The sequence below is a fragment of the Sceloporus undulatus genome, chromosome 1 (genome assembly GCF_019175285.1).
Source record: "Sceloporus undulatus isolate JIND9_A2432 ecotype Alabama chromosome 1, SceUnd_v1.1, whole genome shotgun sequence".
NCBI lineage: Eukaryota > Metazoa > Chordata > Lepidosauria > Squamata > Phrynosomatidae > Sceloporus > Sceloporus undulatus.
In genome coordinates, this window is record NC_056522.1 from 72110031 (window position 1) to 72131113 (window position 21083).

Sequence of the window (21083 nt, forward strand, 5' to 3'; positions counted from 1 at the left end):
TGACTGTTAAAGCGGTGTCAAACTGTATTTATTCTGCAGCATGAAGGCAGCTTTAGAGTAGCATTGCACAAAGAAATGCTACTCTAACAGAGTCCTATCACTCTCCCATGTAGCATAATTCATCACTTCCATATAAATGACAAAGAGCCCTGTGACACCTTGAAGACCAAAACCTTCTTATAGCATGATATTTGTGGAACTGTAGCCTACATCATCAGATGGATGGAGTATTATCCAGAATTTCAGGTGTATATTTAGTACACATGACTAGAGACTGCAGTGTAGAGAGTGAGGTCAGTGGGAAATTAAATGCAAAAAGTACTGTTAGCAGAAAGGCTAGCACTTGTAACCCTAGTGAGGGCATTATGGCATTAAAGACTGTGGTCAGAAATTTTGCAGAACATAATTCAGTAATCTGTGCCCAACTATGTGTTCTTTCTGCATTGAATTTCCTTTCTAACCAACAATCTACCACTCTTCCCTTCCTCAATCATTGTATATATGCATGAAATTCTGGATAATACTCCATGCAGCTGATGAAGTGATCTGTAGTCCACAAAGACGTGTGTTTTACTTACTGGATAAATTGAATACATAGAAATGATGGGTTGTGTTAGCAGGAAAGGAGATGTTTGGATAACTGGTAAAATTTAACCTTCCTGCCTCTGAATACTTTCCCCGCCTTTAATTCCCTGACTGGTCTCAAAGAAGTCATTCCCACTCAGCTTCACATTCCATATTTGTAAAATGTAAAGCACAGGGCACTCTTTTCCTGAAAAGGTTAAAAACAGGTTAAGATCATGTGTATGAGCATTTTGAAGTAAACCAGTGACATCCCAAGGCTTTAATGAACAGCTATGTTCTACTTGTTGCCTAAATGAAAACCTTGTTGGCCTCCAAGGGAAGGCCTTTCCTTAACTGGGGTGCCACAGTTGAAAATGTCATCCTCCATGTTCTCACATAATTGACTGACCTCACTGTTGGGATCCAGAGGAAGGTCCCCGCAGCAGACCTCAAACCTCTGGCAGGACAATGGCATCCTCTCCCACCCCCACGATGGTTTGTGTTTTCTTTTCTGTCTAGGCCTAGCCATAATCTTCATAGTAGCTGGAGCAGTGATGGATTTCCCCAGGAATTATATATACAGTTTAGTCTTGAAGAAGAAATTGAGACCCGTTACTCTCACGAATAGCTTTCTCCCGGTAGAAATGAAAACTGCTAAAAGTGGCTTGTTGATTTTAAAATAAAAGGCAGTAGAACAGCACAGCTACTTGAATTTTTGGGAAAAATATATTCTGTGGTAGCAGTGTTGGACACTAAATCCAAAGTCTAAAAAAGAGTGATATGTTTATTGGCCAACCAAAATGCTCCAATGTCATCATACAAACTTTTTAAGCTCCACAGGCATCTTCATCAGGCAAAAGATGTTTAAAAATCTTACAGGATAAATAAAAAAGAAAAAAGTGATGGTGTTGGAGTCACAAACTTATATTTTGTACCAGATGTCATTTCAGCAGGCAAGAGACTTCCTGAGAAATTCAATGTTCTCTGCCTAAGAAAGAGGCTTGTGGCTCCACAAGAATCAGGGACCCTCTAGATTCCAAGATAAATTACTTTACTGCTGCAAATAGAGTTTAAATTTTACTGTTAGTCCTCCCCATAGCCAAGAAGAGAGGAGAATGGCTTCTCCTGCATTGAGTTCCTTCCAGACCAACTGAACTATAGCAGAAACAGCATCTGATACACAATGTATGTCTGCAACTCCAACAGTGTCATCTTTCTAACTTTTTTCTTTCTCTGTATAGTTTTTAAACTTTTTTTTTTTTTTGCTTGATGAAGAAGCCAGTGGAGCTACAAAGCATGCAATGTGTGCTTTTGGACATTTTGGACTGTCGTTGGGGGCATACCTATGGAGGCTGTCACTATGGGCACCTGCACTTCAAATTTTACTGGTGCTCCTGAAACCAGTCTTTGTTATTTGCTCTTGTCCTGACTAAGCTCCTTGAATAACACATGGAAGGGATAAATGAATCTTTGCTTTTGCAATAGTCATTTAGGTTGCAAAAATAATCTCCTGCAAGAAAGCTATGTGCTTTAGCTTTACTGTGTAAGGGTATGAGAACTTCCCCCTGGGGATTAAAGGCAGCATTTTTCAAGGCCAGAAGGCCATTCCTCCTCTTTGGGTTCATTAATTTCTCTTCTGGCCTCTGGAGCATAAAACATGACAACGGGATGGTAATCCTTCACCTCTGGATTTCTAATGGAATTATAATTGCGCATCTGCTTCCAAAGGAGGGGAAGTTCTTATTCTGCTGCCTGTCACTGCACTCCCATCATCACCTGGTTTTGCTGAGTGACTGACTGTGCAGTTGGTCTCCAGAATTCTTTTGCAGCAAAAGCTCTCGGGAGTTCAATAAACAAGTCAAATATTCCAGAGAATGCATCATGCAACATTGCTCCACCCTTAGCTGTCATTCTGCCAAGGCCTAAATGTATAACATTGACCTTTAAAATCTCCAGAAAGTGCCTTGAATGAAGAATGCAAACATAAAATATAGGAAAAGAATTTTGACAGCATGAGAGATTGGTTTCTTCAAAATATATTCATTATTCCACAACTTCTCTTTGCAGGGTCATAAACTATGAACACATAGTCTGAGCTATCCTTGGATTTGCTAGAAAATATTTGGAAATGTTCACATTGGTAATTTGTGATACGTTTAATCAGAAAACAGATCTTTTGCTTTCTGCTGCATGTTATCCACATTCACACATATTATTACTTGTTTAAAAAGCAAAAGAGGAGACATATCTCCAGCAGTACCTGGTAGCTTCTTTACCAGTGGGGTGGTGCATCTAGTCTGGATTTTACGCTGAACTTTTACTATGAAGGTATCCAAGGTGTAAAAACCTAGCCCCAAAATATATTTAGCATCTTAGTGCCTTTAAAGTTCAAACTAAAGTTCAAATTAAAATCCAAAGTGCCTTTGCAACCCCAATTTTATGGGAGTCACCTGCCTCCACTTTATATCCTGTGTTGGGTTAGACAAGTCATATTCACTAACAAATAGTATAACCCAAGACAAGAAAACTGGTTATTGATCTAGATCAGTCCCCCTCCCATTGCCTTCTACTCTCTTGCAGCTTCTCATTGTTCCATATTAATGTATGGGGCCCACAATCAATCTTTGGTTCTAGCTTAACCCTTTTTCTTCTCCAAGCATAATTAATGCAAGTAATTAAAATACATTCTCTTTTCAAAATGGTGATGCAATTTTGGATATTTTAGAACCAATTCATTTTGGTTTTAAAACTTAGATTTATTCTTTTGGTTACAGCATATAGTCCCCAGTGCCAAGGATGGCAACATCAACAGGTCCAGGTGCGATTTTCCTGCCCCTGGAACCCTCTGGGACTGCAAAAGCTTCTTCTTTTCCCCCCCATCTCTCCTGGAGGAGCAGTTCACCCATCTTGTAGGAGAAAGTTCAATGTCATTCAGAGATGCAGATACAACTATGCAGTGGAGGGTGGCATTCAACCCCAGGGCTGCTTGTAAGAAGAATAAGGCTATTGCTAACAGTGCAGGGAGAAGTGTGATAACTCTTCACAGCAGCAGTGAGGAGCATGAGAGTCTCCAGACACTGCTGAACTGCTTCTCCCCTTAATCCTTCACCTCTGGTTGTGCTGGCTAGGGCTGATCAGATTTGCAGTTGAGCAAATCTAGAAGTCAGTGTGTCTATTTCTTCTCTGACTTTAGTTCAAATTAGGTGAGAGTATGAGCAAGGAAGATTCATGTTGGCATTTCATTTGTAGGCTAACAACTGTGATGAGAAAAGTAAAAAGACCCTGGAGGTCATCTGAGAATTATAATAATAAAAAAAGTATCTGAAAGATTAACATTAAAACCACAGTACTCGTTTATCTTTGTCTCACCATGGTCTGTCTGATGAGGACACAAAGAGAGCCTTCTCAGTGGTTGCTCCCAGTCAATGGAATTCCTTTGCATGAGAGGCTCCCTCTCTGCTCTTTTTTGCCAGCAGGCAAAGATCCTTTTACTTCAACAGCCTCCAGGTTTTAACTGATGGTAGAAGAAGGAGCTCTTCATAGGATGTGCTGTATTGTTATCTTTTGTTATTTTTGTGTGTCTTCAACTCATTTCCAATTTATGACACCCCTACGGCAAACCTATCAAAGGATTTTCTTGCCAAGATTTGTTCAGAGGAGGTTTGCCATTGCCTTTCCCTGAGGCTGAGAGAGTAAGATTTATCCAAGGTCACCCAGTGGATTTCATGGCCAAGTAGGGAATTGAACCCTGATCTCCCAAGTCGTAGTCCAACTCTAAAACCACTATAGGTCTTTACTATGCTTTAAATGTGCTTCAATTGTTTGAATGTTTTAAATTCAATTGTCTGTTTAGTTGTCTTTATGAATGTATTATATTTTGTTTTAATTCTGTTTTGTGTTGACTCATAAGGTAAGCCACCTTACTGAGAAAAAGGTGGAATAGGAAACAAATTATGAATCATTGCTACTGTGCAGTTAGGAGGATGCAGCTGTTGTTAGAAAATCCCCCATTGATGAAATAGACATCTCCCTGAACCAATGTAGTCATCATGGTGATTTTGATCTTATTTCACCTGGAATATTTCTTGTTTGATCTGTATTTAAATTAATAGGGTTGTGTAAAAGTTCATACTGTGGTCTCAAGCAGGACAGCTGGCACTAAATTTGCCAAGTTGTCATTTTCAGTCTCAAAGGCCCGTTACAAATGGGCCTAAAAGTGTGCGCTCTGCGCGTGCTAGGGTTGGAAAGGGGCTTCCATTCCACACGGCCGCCGCCATTACGATGTCACAACCGCGCCACCTCTATAATCGTCACGCTGCACCAGGGTGCATAGTGCGCCCCTTCCCCGGCCGCAAAAGGAGCTCCGAAACAGAGCTCCTTTTGCCATTTGCATCGCTGGGCGCAACCTTCAGATGGCTGCGCCCAGCGACGCAGAGGAGAAAGGGGCCAAGCAGCCCCTTTCTCCTCCTCCCTGCCGCTGCGGGGTGTCCTTGGGGCTTGAAGCCCCAAGGACACCCCTTTCCAGGCTGCGGGGAAGGGGCCTTTTGCCGCTTCCCCACAACCTTGAAAGCGGCAGATCGGGGCCTCAGCAGCTGCCGCTCTAGCCGCTGAGGCCCTGATCCGGCTGGGAAAGGGGCGGGTGCAGGCTGCCGCTTTTCGGCGGTTTGTAACCCGCCAAAGTTTCTTTAGTACCTGAAGCTGCAGGATGAATAGAATTAAGAAAGCTTTTGAGTTCCCTTTTCAGCCACAGCTGGTACATCGGTTAATAAAATAGGGCCCAGCTTGAAATGGTAATTCAAAAGGGCATTGGTCACAGGAGGGGTGGAGGGAGATTTTGCACATGTTGTATGCATTTCAGAGATCCCTTCTGTTAATACCTCTTGCAATGAACTATTCTTGGAATGTAAGGAATATTTGGGAACAGAGTGATATGAAAAAGAAGGAGGAGGAGAAAGAGAAGGAGAAGAGACAGAAGCAGTTCTTTAAGAAAACAGTGGATACTGTCATAAGGCTCCTTGGATTCTTAAATGTTGGAGAATTCCCACTTCTAGTCCATAGCCATACTTACATTGACATGACATGAAGAAAGAGAATATCCATAGACTGAGAAGACCATATTGTATAGAGAACAGTTTTGGTTGGATTGCAGGATTGAAATGAGCTATTTTGCAGCCTGAGGCCCTGTTGATAAATCCTCCTTTACACTGTTTATTGCTTCCTTGTCCTTTCTCTTTGGCCACACATGGACTGCAGCATGGTCAGATCTGAACACCAGAGCAATAGATGTAAAAGAAAAAGAGTATGTTGCTTTTACAATAGACCCATTCCAGCTTTAGGCTGATTGTTCCCAATTCACTTCTCAGTCATCTTTGTTCCCCTTGGTTTTAAGGATATGTAAAAACACATTTAAGCCAGAACTAAAAGGAGGAGACCATTTATAATGAGGTTTTTTGAGCTAACAGTTCCAATGTATTGCTTGCACCACTAAATGCTTTGGATTACCTACACTTATAATTTTAACAGTCATAAAATAATGATTGTTGTCTCTTTTCTATGCTATCATCCCATCTTGCTTCCTCATAAACATGTGTGTGTTGGGGGTAACAGATGGGATTTTCTCACTGCTAGTGCTTTCTTGTAATGGTGGTTATTTCCAACTCACAAAACATTCAGCTGTCAACTCTGATTTATTTTCCAAGCAAATCTGGGTTTAGTTGCCTGTGATGTGGTGGTGCATTTCTACTTCCACTTTCCAACCGTGTGTGTGTGTTTGCACGCACGCATGCACGCACATGTTGTAAAGCCCCACCCGGCTATGATTCAGCCTGCGAGCCAGCTCTCCTAAGACCCTCTCATCTCCTCTTTCCTTCTTCTAGTTAACAACAGCCACTGACATTTTGTGGTCTGAAATCTGTGCTTCGGCGTGATAAGGGCTGTGGGAAGGAACACATATTGGAGGCTTGTCCTCTTTCAAGCTTCCTCGTTTTGAACATGCCTCTTCTTCCCTCTGGGGAGGAGAAAGGGGGGAAGAGGAAGCTATTAGAGATAAAGAAACCCCCACTAGGTTCAATCCTGTCCATAAATAATGGATTTTGTATGGGGGTAAAGGCAACCTATGAAGACATCTCCCTTTAAATCAAGCTGGCTCTGGCCTCTCAGTCACACAGCAAGCCCTCCCCTATTTGTTGGGGAAAGGCTCTTCCCCGCCCCTTCTTGCTTCTTTCCCCACTCCCCCTTTCCCTCCCTTCCCCCCTTCTTTCCCTCTAATGCAATGGAAAGGCAAGCCAGCGGACTCTTCCTCCAGCAGCATACACTAAGGGCAAGGGAATTCCTTTGCAATCGACAATAGCTCTCTTCCATCGCTTGGGCTGCGACCAGGCAAGGTCAGTCCCGCTGCGGCACCAGCCCCAGCCCCAGCTGCAAAGGGAAGGAGAGGCCCACGGCGGCCATTCGAGAGCTCAACATTGGTGCTGTCCAAGGAGACCTTGGTGCTGAAGCCAAAAGGAAGGAGAAGGGGGGAGCTGTCCACCCTCCGTGGTGCTGAAATCCCTCTGGCGCCTCTGCGGTAGCTGTTCATCCTCTTCGTGGTGCTGAATCCTGACTCCGACATCTTTCCAGCTGCAACAGCAGCAGCAGCAGGAGAGGGAGGAAGAAGGGAGTCAAGGGGACCATGGGGGAGAAGGGGAAGAGTAGCCATTGCATTGGTGGCATCTCTTAGGCTTCCTGACCCCCTCCATCTGCCTTCCATGGTGCTGAAGACGGATTCCGACATCTTTCCAGCTGCAACAGCAACAGCAGCAGAAGGAGGACAGGGAGGAGAAAGACAAGCAAAGGGACTATAGAGGCGAAGGGAAAGACCAGCCATCCCATCAAGGGTATCTCTTAGGCTTAAGCTCCATCTCCCTTCCCTTGTTCTGAAGACGGATCCTGACATCTTTCCAGCTGGAACCGCAGCAGCAGCAGCAGCAAGAGAGGAGGAGGAAGACAGGCAAAGGGACTATAAAGGCGAAGGGAAAGAGCAACCATCATCCCACCAAAGGTACCTCTTAGGCTTGCTGACCCTCTCCATCTCCTTTCCCTGGTACTGAAGACGGATCCTGACATCTTTCCAGCGCAGCGGCAGCAGGAAGGGAGGCATGATGGGGGCTAAAGGAAAGAGCAGCCATCCCCTCAAGGGTACCTCTTGGGCCCACTGATCCCTCCACCTCTTTTCCCTGGTGCTGAGATTGGTCTCTGACATCTTTCCAGCTTGGACGGGAGGAGGAGGAAGGGAGGCGCAAGGGGGCGACGGGGACTGAAGGAAAGAGCAGCCATTGCACCGACAAGCGCCTCTTGGGCCTTCGGATCCGCCTCTGCTTCGTGGTGCTGGGCCCGGACTCCGACATCTTTCCAGCCTTGCAAGCGCTGGAGGAAGAGGGCAGGGCAGCGGCGGAGGTTAAGGGAAAGAGCAGCCATCAGGCCGGGGGTGGTGGTGGTGGTAGAAGGCACTTCTTGGGCCCGCTGGTTTGCTGCAAGCGCAGGAGGAGAGGAGGAGGAAGGGAGGCAAGGGGACTATGGGGGCTGGGGAAAGAGCAGCCATCACACCGGGAGGATCTCTTGGGCCCGTTGATCCTCAGTGGGGCTGAATCCTGATTGCAACATCTTTCCAGTTGCAACTACAGCAATAGGAGAGGAGGAGGAAAGCGGCACAAGGGGACTTTGGAGGCTAAAGGAAAGCTCAGCCATCCCACCAAGGGTACCTCTGGGGCCCGCTGATCCGCTCCATCTCTCTCCTGTGGTGCTGGACCCTGATTCCGACATCTTTCCAGTTGCAATCGCAGCAGCAGGACAGGGAGGAGGAACAGAGGCAAAGGGACTATGGGGCTAAAGGAAAGACCAGCCATCACACCAAGGGTACCTCTGGGTCCTGCTGATCCTCTGTGGGGCTGAACCTTGACTCGGACATCTTTTCAGCTCCAAGCTCAGAAGAAGAGGGAGGAAGAAGGGAGGCACAAGGGGACTATGGAGGCGAAGGGAAAGAGCAGCCATCCCACCAAGGGGGCCTCTTGGGCTGGCTGATCCGTTTTATCTCTCCTCTGTGGGGCTGAACCCTGATTCCGACATTCCGACATCTTTCCAGCAGTAGGAGCAAGAGGGAGATGGAGGCACAGGGAAAGAATTATTATTATTATTATTATTAGTAGTAGTAGTATTATTAAAGGGGGCCTCTTGGGCCCGCTGACCCACTCCCTTCCTCCCCCTCTCCTCCCGCAGCCATGGAAGAGGAGCTGAAGTGCCCGGTGTGCGGCTCTCTGTTCCGGGAGCCCATCATCCTGCCCTGCTCCCACAATGTCTGCCTGCCTTGCGCCCGCACCATCGCCGTCCAGACCCCGGAGAGCGAGCAGCACTTGCCCTCCCTGCTCCACCCGAGGGGGACTCCAGGGCCCTCGGGGCCACCGGGGCTGCCCTCCTCCTCCTCCTCGGGACCGGCCTCCCTGGACTGTGAGGCTGGGGGGGCTGTCCCCGGAGGGGGCGCGGGCCTCGGAGGGCCAGACCACGCCGACAAGCTCAGCCTCCACAGCGAGACCGACAGCGGCTACGGCTCCTACACGCCCAGCCTCAAGTCCCCCAACGGGGTCCGGGTCCTGCCTTTGGGCCCACCGCCTCCTCCCGGTTCAGGGGCCGGGGTTCTTCCATTGCGGGGCGGCAGCTGTGCCAGTTCCTCGCTGACCTGCCCTCAGTGCCACCGCAGCGCCTCCCTGGACCCCCGAGGGCTGCGGGGCTTCCAGCGGAACCGGCTGCTGGAGGCCATCGTCCAGAGGTACCAGGCCGGCAGGGCTGCCTCCTCCTTGACCTCCTCCTCCTCCTCTTCGGCCAAGTGCCAGCTGTGCGACCGGAACCCTCCGGAGCCGGCAGCCGTGGCTTGCGAGCAATGCGAGGTCCTCTACTGCGCTCCCTGCCAGGTCAAGTGCCACCCGGCCAGGGGCCCCTTCGCCAAGCACCGCCTGCTCCCGCCGCCCAGCCAGCAAGGCAACCCCGCCAGCAGCAGCGGAGGAGGAGCAGGGCCAGGAGCAGGAGCAGGAGGAGCAGCAGGAGCCCCAGGGGCCAAGGCCGGCCCGGGACTGGCCCCCCCGCAAGCCCCCGACCTGCGTGGAGCACGAGCTGGAGAACTACAGCATGTACTGCGCCACGTGCCGGAGCCCTGTCTGCTACCAGTGCCTGGAGGAAGGCAAGCACGGCAAGCACGAGGTCAAGGCCCTGGGAGCCATGTGGAAGCAGCACAAGGTCAGCAGCCCCCAGCCCACATGCCCACCCCGCCCCCGCCCTCCAGGCCCTTGGCCTCTGCTCTTCCAGAGACCCGGGGAGAACTGAGGATGCTGCCACCCAAAGGATGGGCAGACTGCTTTTCCTGTGGAAGAGACCTCCAAGGGCCATCCAGTCCAACCCCATTCTGCCATGCAGGAACCCTCCATCAAAGCATCTCCGACAGAAGGCCATCCAGCCTCTGCTTAAAGACCTCGAAGGAAGGAGACTCCACCACCCTCAGAGGGAGTGTGTTCCACTGTGGAACAGCCCTTACTATCAGGAAGTTCCTCCTAATGTTGAGGTGGAATCTCTTTTCCTGCAGCTTGCATCCATTCTCTGGAGCAGCAGAAAACAAGGTTGCTCCCTCCTCAATATGACATCCCTTCAAATATTTAAACAGGGCTATCATATCACCCCTTAACCATCTCTTCTTCTTACTGAGAGTTGTACTAGGGTCAGTGTCACCCAGGGGTGGGCACCAGAGGTGGGTGGACTTACTGCTTTGCCTCCACCAGGTTTGTTTGGGATCCAGTATGGCTGCAACCACACCAAAGCACAAATGGAAGGGATGCCCTCCTCCCCAGCCACTACAGCTGAAGAGGGCAGTGCCAGGCCCCCAGAGGTCAGTTTGGGCTCCGGCATGTCTGCAGCCATGCCAAAGTCCAAATGGAAGATACTGCCTCCGCAGCCACTGCCAGGATGTGATGCCTTTTCTCATTCACCCAGCAGCCACAACAGGTATACCATCCCACTGGGTGACACCTCCCCCCCCAAATCTGGGGTGTAACCTGATGTGGTCTACACCCCCTTATTAATGCCATTGCCAGAGGCTAGGACTTGGAGCAATGGATGCAAACTACAGAAAAAGAGATTTCCACCTAAACATTACGAAAAACTTCATAACAGCTGTCCAACAGCGGAATAAAGTGCCTCAGAGAGTGGTGGAGTCTTCTTCTTCGGAGGTTTTGAAACAGAGGCTGGATGGCCATCTATCAGGAGTGCTTTGATACTGTGTTCCTGCATGGTGGGGGGATTGGACTAGATGGCTCTTGGGGTCTCTTCCAACTCTCTGATTCTATAATTCTATTATTCTAAGCATAGGAGGATGTTAGGTTGGCTAGTCTCATCTAAGCAAGCCTCGGGTCACCTGGGCTGCAGCTACACTGTTGAAATAATGCAGTTTGACATCACTTTAACTGCCATGGCTCCATCCTACAGGATCCTGGGATTGGTCCCTTTGGCAGAGAAGGCAAAAGACTTCGTAAAATTACCAATCCCGGGATTCCACAGGATGGAGCTACAGCTATGGCACTTAAAGTTGAGGGATCTCTTAAACTATATAATCTTGACTATAATCCCTGCATAAAGTACCTCCCAAACATGTAAAGAAATACATTAAAGCTGCACAGTTCTTTTACAGTCTCTTCAGCCATCTGCTTTTGCTTTCAGGCTTCTCTAAAGTGGCATTCTGCAGATGTGCTGGATTACAACTCTCATAATCTTCATGCAGTATTTTGTCAGGGGATGATGAGAATTGTAGTGCAGCACACATGGAAGGTGCCAGGTTGTGGGAAGCTGCTGTGCTGGAATTGTTGTATTGCATTTGTCTATACTGTAGCAATAATCTTTAATCCTTTCTAAAGAGGATTGACAGATGAATGGAGATGGCTGCTTCAAGATCACCTCAAGTGAAAGACAAAATTATAGTATCCTTCCACCAAACAAGGGTGATGTAAAGGTTTGAGAAATGGACTAGGACACCAGGGGACTAGGTTCGAATCCCTGCTCAGTCATGGACATCCATTATTTTTTGTTGTTGTTAACTGCCCTTGAGTTGATCTCAACTCATGGTGATCCTATGGATGAGACATCTCCAAGACCCTCTATCCTCCACTGCTCTGCTTAATTTCTGCAACCCCATAAAACCTGTGATGTCCTTAATAGAGTCCATCCATCTGGCATGCAGCCTTCTTCTCTTCCTCCTACCCTCCACCTTTCCCAGCATTATTGTCTCTTCCTATGAGTCCTTCTCTCTCGTGATATGTTCAAAGTATGAAAGCCTCAGTTTGGCCATCTTGCCTTCCAGAGAGGTTTCCGGCTTGATCTGCTCTAGGACCCATTTGTCTTTTGGGCTGTTCATGGCATCCTGAGCACTCTTCTCCAGCACCACATCTCAAATGAATGGATTTTCTTCCTATCTTCTTTCTTAACTGTCCAGCTCTCAATCCATACATGGCTTGTATGATTCTAACTTTCATGCTGTGTTGTATATCTTTGCATTTTAGAATCTTTTCTAGTTCTTTCATAACCACCCTCCCCATTCCTAATCTTCTTCTGATTTCCTGACTGCAGTCCCCATTTCTATCAATGTTTGATCCCAGGTATGGGAATTCTTTTACTATTTCTATTTGTTCACTTGGGATAGTCCTTGGTGGTCATTATTTTTGTTTTCTTTATGTTCAACATTAAGCCTGGCTTTGCACTTTCTTCTTTGATCTTCCTTAGTAGGTGTTCCATGTCTGTGATGTTTTCTGCTAGTACTATGGTGCCATCTGTATATCATAGATTCCTTCCTCCTATTTTCACTCCTTCTTCTTCTGTGTCCAAGCCTGCTTTTCTTAGAATATGTTCTGCATACAAGTTGAACAGATAAGGTGAAAGAATGCAGCCTTGTCTCACTCCTTTGTCAATTGGGAACTATACTGTTTCTCTGTGTTCTGTTCTGACAGTAGCCTCTTGTCCTGAGTATAGATTCTTTATCAGGATTATCAGATGTGTTGGCACTCCCATGTCTTTAATGGCGTTCCATAGCCTTTCATGATCTTTGTAGTCAAAGGCTTTGTTATAGTGTATCATGCACATGCTGACTTTCTTTTGGAATTCTTTGATGTGCTCCATTAGCCATTGTATGTTTGCAGTGTGGTCCCTAGTGCCTCTTCCTTTCCTGAATCCTGCTTGAACCTCTGGGATTTCTCTCTCCATGTATGGCTGGTGTCTGTGATGTAGAATTTTGTTTGCTTGAAAGATCAATGCTTTATGGTCCCATAGTTGCAGCAGTCTCTTGTGTCGCCCTTTGTGTGGATGAGGATGTATATTGATCGCTTCCAATCTGTGGCCATTATTTTGTTTTCCATATCTGTTGAAATATATTGGTTAGCACTAGAGTTGACTTGTCAATTTGGATTCAGATTCTTTGAGTCTAAAAGGAAGGCAAAGCCAGGATTTAATTCCCAGCTCAGCCATGAAACCCACAGGTTGACCTTGGGCAAGTCACATGCTCTCAGCTTCAGGGAAAGGCAATGGGAAAACTCCCCTGAACAAATCTTGCCAAGAAAACCCTAAGATAGGGTTACGTTAGTGTCGGCATAAGTTGAAAACAATTTGAAACACAACAACAACAACAACAACAACAACAAACAAAGGTTGCCATAGGTCAACCTGAAGTCATATAGCAATATATATATTCTACCTAGGCAGCTCTTAATAATACAGTGTGGACCTTGCCACTTTGGTTGCCTGTGCAATTCACCCTGAGTGAAGTTCTGTCAGCATTTGAGCTACCACATAGAAGTAGCAACATACTTCATAGCAACCTGAAGCAAGGAGTATTGCAGCAGGAAGATAATGGCAGTTCTTTAAGATTCTCAAGGAACTTTGCTGAATAGAGAAGTTGGTGGATTTTTGAAAGTTTTCAGTGGTTTACCTATAGGATTCCTACAACATTTTTAATGCAGTCCATGATAAAAAACACATGATGTTGACCCATGAGCTGTCCCTGGATTCCATTTCTGTTGTATTGTAAAATAACTTATTTGTGTTAAAAGATGCAGGATAAGAGGATAAGTTTTACTGTTGAACTAAATTGTTTTTGTTTTAGCATTATGTTTTAGGGAGGTAGTCATAGCTGTCATGTAGATGGAGTCCTAGTATGGTGGTGGTATGATTTCTCATGACTGCAGCTATATTTTCAGTCCCATTAAAGCAAAATATGATGATCTTGAAATTGATCTGAAAACCAATTAAGCCCATTCATCCTTGCTGCAAGGAAAGGCCAACCAGGTCTTTATTGATTATTCATATTGCACTTTGATGAAGGGCTTTTTATTGCTAAATAATGTATATGTTATACATGGTACAACTCCCATGGGACTATGCCAACCCAGAGATGCACATGTGGGATACTCTGAATGCTTTTTCCTGCAAATCTCCCAGTATGTGAAATGCTGGCATGTCAGAACAGATCTTAGATGGGCCTTTATGAGCTAACTTGAGCTGGAGAATTTTTAAAAATATATGGATGTATTCCAAAAGATATCCACTTTGTATATTGTGAAATGCTGCAGTCCTCTGAGAGACCTTTCCCATGACACAGTTGTAGCATTATTATTCCATTACATGGCTGCATCCTGTGGAAGTTTGGGATGTGTAGTTTGTTGAAGAACCAGGGCTCTCTAGCAGAGAATTCTGTACTGCTTTATAAACATCAGATCTCAAGATTCCATAGGATGGAATCATGGCTCCATAGAATGGAATCATAGTGCTATAATTGTATCATGTGAAATGGCCTTGAGTATTGTGCTGTATGCCTTTTCTAAATGTCTGAGGAAACTTCATAACTGAATGTGGAAGGGTTATTTAAAGTGCAAATAGGCACATGTGTTTCATTTAGTTCAGCATTCTATGATAGTGAGAAGCCTTTTGTGCTATCTAATTGATCAGGACCTACCATTATGCAAAGTGAGGCAGCCACCTCAGATAGCAGATGCTGAGAGACAACAGCAGCAGTCCCCTGACTGTCCTTCCTGAGCGTCCCAGCCATTCTCCAAACTGGCCTCCTGGTCTTTGGTGTTGTGAGGGATGCTACTCCATCATCAGCACTGGAACAAGATATAACCAGTAGACCAGTTGGTTTCTATGGGTTGTATCTAACACTGGACATCCACTGGTGGAACAAGAAAAGTGAAATCTTCCCTTCCCACAGCAAACCATTCTGTACCCACAAAACCTCCTATGGAAGGTTGGCAAAACCCCAGAGCTGGTTTTTGGCTGGTTCTGGGAGCTTGAAAAAGGGAAGAAGGAAGTTCCATAAAGCTGGTGCTGTTCTGCCAGTGCGATGTTGGATCTAGGTCTATATGTGGAGTGAGGGAAGGCCTCCATCTTGCCCTGCATCTCAGGGAGGTATAAGTCTTGGACTGACCAGGAATTTGGAAATATTTGTCTCTTATCTCCCTCTGTTTTTGTTGTTTTTGTTGTTTATCTTTAGAAATAGCACCCCTTCTTTCCTGGGTTAGTGGATGGGGCTAGAATAGAGATAAATGTTCACTTCCATTATATAAAAGTAAAACCATACAAAAGCACGCAAAGAGATCTTGTAGCACCTTTGAGACTAACAGAGTGAGAGAAGTTGGTATCATGAGCTTTCATAGACTTGAGTCTACTTCATCAGATGCATCTAAGGCCACTAGATGTACCCTTATACATGCACTGTTTATTAATCAAAATACATTAGTTTGGTGGTAGCCTAACTAGATGTCTTTTTATTGTAGAATTGCAAGTGTTCTGTAAACACATCAGTACTCTTGTACATAGGCAGAATTTTCCAGGATATTCCCCAGTATGAATCCAGCTGAAATGAGTGGGACACACACTGGAGAATGTTTCTTGCATTGGTGAATTTTATGTCTTTCATAAAACACATAAAGAGTTTGATTTCAACACATCAGAATTATTCTTAGTGCTGTCAGTCAAAAGGCATTGTTCAGCTATTCCCATTTTTCTTCCTAAATGGAGAGTGTGTGTGAGTGCATGAACATGTGTGTGTATGTGTGTTGTGTTGGGAAAAGACAATGTGAGAAGCAATGGGAAAATACAGAATGTTACAAATGGAAGGTGCTGTGTAGAATCCCCTAAAAGTTTATGAATAGTGCAAATGTTCACGAAAAGCCTCATAATAATAGTGACCAGGATTGTTGTAATGGTTACTGATAGGGCCAGCTTTACCATCAGGCAAAGTAGGGCAACTGCCTCAGGCAGCAGATACAGTTGAATATAGCAGCAAGCCCATGTTGTTCCTGTTCATCCTCACCCCACACCATCCCTACATAGCCATTTCTCTTTCTTGAAGGGCAAAGCTGTGTGTGCCATGCCATTGCTCCTGCACCCCTTGCTGTTTTCATTCTTGATTCAGTTGCCAGTCCAGCCACCTCTGGTACAGTGAATAGAACAAAGGGCTCCATCTTGTCATATGTCAGCCTAGGACAATTACTAATGTATGCAAAACACCATTAATGCTTGAAAGCACTACATAAATGTCAGAGCCAGCCTGGCCACGAGTAATAGTGAATCAGGCACTTCAGGCAACAGATCCTGAAAGTGCTGAAGGGCCTGAATGTGGAATGTGTGGGAGACTGAGTTCTGTGTAACACATGACCTGTCCTGAGCCCAGTATGCTGGTCTGCTAACCTCAGACCCAGCAGGGGATACTGTGCCCTTCACTAGTATTGATAAAAAATTCAGCTGCAGGTCCACTTGGAACAGGAAAGCCAACTTGTTTTTTTCCACAAGTAGCAGAATAGGTGTATAATAATAATTCCACTCTGGAGTTTAATTTCTTCTTTAAAGGAGCTTTCCAATATCCTGAAATCTGTCCCCAGATTCAGCACCTGGAAATGGACTCACTTTGCCTCAGTTACATCAGAGCCATCAGTTGCCACTCGTGGGCTTGGAACGCATTGGCAAATAATCACATGACAGAATCCATATGGTTGTTGCAGAATTCATATGATTGTTGTTGCTGTGTGCCTTCACGTTGTTTCCAATTTATGGTGACCCTAAGGTGAACCTCTCCTGGGGTTTTCTTGGCAAGATTTTTTCAGAGGAGGTTTGCCATTGCCTTCCCCTGAGGCTGAGAGCATGTGACTTGGCCAAGGTCACCTAGTAAATTTCCATGAAATGACATCTGTAGTTTAGGGAAAATAGCATTTGAGAAGTCACCAAGCATTAAAATTATACCTAGGGTAATGGTAAATTTAGAGACAGCGTGGTATAGTGGTTTGAGCATTGGACTATAACTCATGAGATAAGGATTCAGCCCAGGAAGCACACTGGGTGACCTTGGGTGAGTCACATACTCTCAGTCCCAGAAAACCTCATGACAGGTTCACCTTAGGGTTGCCATTAGTTGGAAATGATTTGAAGGTACACAACAACAAAATGGTGAATTTAAAACAGTCTTTTAAAATGTCTGACATAAAATGTTGAGGCAAAATTTCAAACAAGGTCACTATTTTAATTATAAAATTGGATATATGAGGTCAGTGTAACTTGCTGTTTTGTTCTTCTGTTCTTCCAGAGATGTGTGCGGTTTTCTCCAATGCTCTTTCATCACTTTGTTGTAAATAATGGAGAGAGAGGCTAGAAAATTAAACATACAGTTAACTAATTTTTGTGATCATAGTTATTATCTTGTGCTCTTCTAAGTGTTAATTACTAGTGTTAATTACAATTATCTTTCGACAATATCCTTGGCGGGGTATAAATGAAGCATCAACAAGCCATCATCCTAATTCTTTTGCAAGTAAACTGCATGTTCAAATCATATATCTGAAACTGGCTGCAGCAGCTTTTATGCATGCTGTTGTTCTCTGTAATTTACAGCCATCTCATCCTAATGACTGAATCATAAATTAAAATGCCACTGCTGAAATTGGGCTGCACATTTCATCAGGTTTTATGAGTCCCTACACGGATATGGCCGTGGGAGGCAGTAGGAGGTGGAGAAGAACACTCACTCATCGTGAGCATATGCTAGTCACCACTATTTTGCAAACAGATTCCTCCTCCTGCCCATATGTCTGGGAAGCCAGCCTTTTTGTCATGCTTAAATAATCCTTTGAAGAACGTGGAAGCCATTTACTAAGCAGATCTAGTGCCATGACGCCAAATGGTGGAGTTTAGCTATGTAAATTAAACAAGAAATATGTGGTCTAAATGATCATGAGAAAACCTCTGACACTTCCGAGGTATTCAACAAAGTTTGTGTCCTAGAACCATCTTAGTTATGAGGAATATTATAATAGCATGCTTTCTACTTTTGAATACTTTCACCTGAATGATGTAGACCGGGAAGTGTGACTCTTGTGGCCAGCAGGCTACTTACAACCTCAAGGCCATTGGTAAGGCCCATGGAACCCTTTCCTCAAAACTTTTAATTAAAAAAAACAACAATGGTTCCTCATTTTTTTATTAGGAGGGATGAAAGAGAAAATTCCTTTCTAAAATATCCCTGCATGACAAAAACCGAGCTCCCCTGCTCTAAAATGGAACATGTATATGATTCCACAGTAAAGCACCATTCCAGAGAAGAGAGATACTGAACATTTGGAGAACCTAAAGAGTTAAGATGGTTGGCAGGAAAGGTAGGGAAGCAGAGGACAAAGATGAAAGAAACCATGCCACAATGAGATGTTTGTAAAAATTATACCACATATGAAAAACTGTGGATAAAGATGATTTTCTCTCTCTTTCTTATAATACTAGAATGCCTATATTTGCTGAAAGTAGGTTCATACCAAACAAAAGAAAGTAACTTTTCTTCTTTATGCAATGCATGCAGCATCTCTTCTTCTTTGTTGCTGTCTTATTCGATCAAGTTGACGTTGACTTATGGTAAATCTATGAATGAATGATATTCATAAATCCCATTCATCAACAGCCCCTCTCATGTTTTGCAAACTCATTTCATTGAGTCAATCCATCTGTCGTATGGTCTTCATCTTTTCCTGGTGCCTTCAGCTTTACTGAGCATTATCTCCCTTTTCAGGGAGTCATGTCATCTCATGATACATCCAAAGTACACTAGCCTCAATTTAGCCATTTTAGCTTCTAGTGAGAGTTTAGGCTTGATTTGCCCTTAAACCAATTTATCTATCTTTCTCACAATCCATAGTACATTATCTGTAAAACACTTCTCCAGCACCACATTTCAGATGAGGTGATTATCTTCCTCTCAGCTTTTACAACCATAATAAAAATTAGAATTATTAAGGTGTGGTTTATTCTGGTGTTAGTATTCAGAGATATATCTTTACACTTGAAGATTTTGTCTAGTTATTTGTTCCTTCATACCTGCCCTTCCTTTCTAAAACTGTAAACTCTTCATCAAAAGGTTCTACTTTGAAGGAGTCTGTCATCCTCTCTTTTTTGAATAATCCTTTAGTGTGAAGTTGAAGGCTTTCATCCTTTAGTGCATTGCTTCCTTCATCTTTTAACTTTGTCCTTACCATACACAGTTGTCTCTCTGTTTGTGCGGACTTCGAATCTGCATCCCTTGATTATGCATGGGGGGCAAATGGAGGGACATAAAGCGGGGTGCATGCCTGCAGCCTGTATCCATGGCTGTCCACAGGGGCATGCCACCATTCAAGCCAATTTTAATTTAAAAAATAATTTTAATTTTTTTAAAAAAATAATTTTAATTCTTTTTGATTTTTTTAAAATTGCATATTACTAAATTTTCAGTTTAACCACATAAAACTATGTACATGTAAATACATTTAGGATGTGCATATGATATTGTAATTTAAAGGTATAATTTTAATTTTGCGAGTTGTTTATGTCACAACTGTTACCATAATATTTAGTAATATACATGAATTACAATTTATCAGCAACAATAAATAAAATAAACATTACTAAGGATTCTGTTTGGTGTGGTAGGAGAGGAGGTCAATGGAGGGAGTGATACCATGAGTTACCACACCAGGTGTTGCCAGCCCTAATGATGCCACTAAAGGCATGTATATGTGTCTTCAGGCTGCCTGTCAACTTATGGTGACCTTATGAATTTCATTAGGTTTTCTAAGGCAAGGAATACTCAGAGGAGGTTTTACCAGTTCCTTCCCCTGAAATATAGCCTATAGCACCTAATATTCATTGGCTGTCTCCTATCCAAGTGTTAACCAAGTTATTTTCCCACAAGGGTGGAAATTCCACAAGTGCCTTTCTTCTTCCCTGGCAATAAAAATATAACAGTAACAATGAAATACTTGCTGCCATTTATGATATTCCAAATCTGCACACTGAAGGTAGCTACCTCATACTATCCATTGGTTGGGCTGGCTTTGATAAGAATAGTTAATACATCTTGCCCTCCCTAACCACAGGCTTGCCATCCATGGATTTAAGCATCTGCGGCCAGCAAGCCCCATTGCCACTAATGGTCGTATGTGCACTTAAAACTAGTGGGACTTGAGGTCCCACATTTTTTTTTTCATCTGGGGGGCGGCAATATGGAGGCCATGTGGATATTAAGGGTCCACTGTACTCCACAAAACTGAGATTGTGTTGCCTTGTTGTTAAAGGAGTCCAAGGAAATCTGCACTCCTTAATGAAGAAACTTGCTTTTGGGGTGTCAATAGTTAATCAGGGATGCATGAGACGAGCAGCAGGACAGGAAGAGTTGCACTCTGGCAACTTTTTCTTAGCTTTGTACTGGCCTGCAGTCTAACACAGTGAAGCATGTTGTGAATGAATTCTATGATTGTATTTGAATGTTTAATCCAAAGGTAAGGAAAATTGTATATGCACGAAACTGGGGTTTGTGGTGGCTGAGGCTTAAAAAGTAGTTATTACACAAGCAATTGGCAGGATACATACCTAACCAGCCTGTTAAGTGCTTTGAGGAATTGTAGTTCAACACGTCTGGAGGACAAAACAATGGATATTTGGGGCAAACTGTTCAGGGCAAACCAGAGGGCCTACTTTCCTGCTTTGTTTGTGAGCTTAATCTTCTGAGAGGTATCAGATTTGTATGGCCTCTGTTGGAAACAGAATGCTAGACTTTATGAATACCTGAATATTTGTCTGATCTGGCAAAGCATAAATCCAGCATTTGCCTTCCCAAAACCAGCTCTCAATGTATTTAGCAGTGAATATCTCAGCCTTAGAAAACACGATAGTCCTGAAATCTCCCATGCTCAGCAATTTGTAATCTACAGTCAGCAATTAGATCAAGTAAGGCCAGGAAATCAATACTAATCTGTTGCAACTATTGCACACAGAATAAACAATGCACTCTTTATCTGAGGAGGAACAGTAAAATTAATGCTTATTTGTAGAATTGCTACAGACACCACCCTAGCATGCTATGCTATTGACAGAGTCAGCTGTAAGTGGTTTTAAAGTATCTTGGAAAAGTAGCCACAATCAGGAAATTATTCGTGCTTTTCGTGCGT

At 44.4% G+C, this 21083-nt stretch overlaps 1 protein-coding gene across 1 annotated transcript in view; it reads left to right on the forward strand.

Annotated features, from left to right (window-relative positions):
• The first annotated feature begins 8156 nt into the window (after window positions 1-8156).
• The window catches only part of TRIM67 (tripartite motif containing 67), a 52644-nt gene continuing 39717 nt past the window's right edge, over window positions 8157-21083 (forward strand). The window contains 2 exon segments of the mRNA XM_042447001.1: window positions 8157-9670; window positions 9672-9828. Coding sequence (XP_042302935.1) covers window positions 8820-9670; window positions 9672-9828 — 1008 coding nt within the window. The 5' untranslated portion in view covers window positions 8157-8819.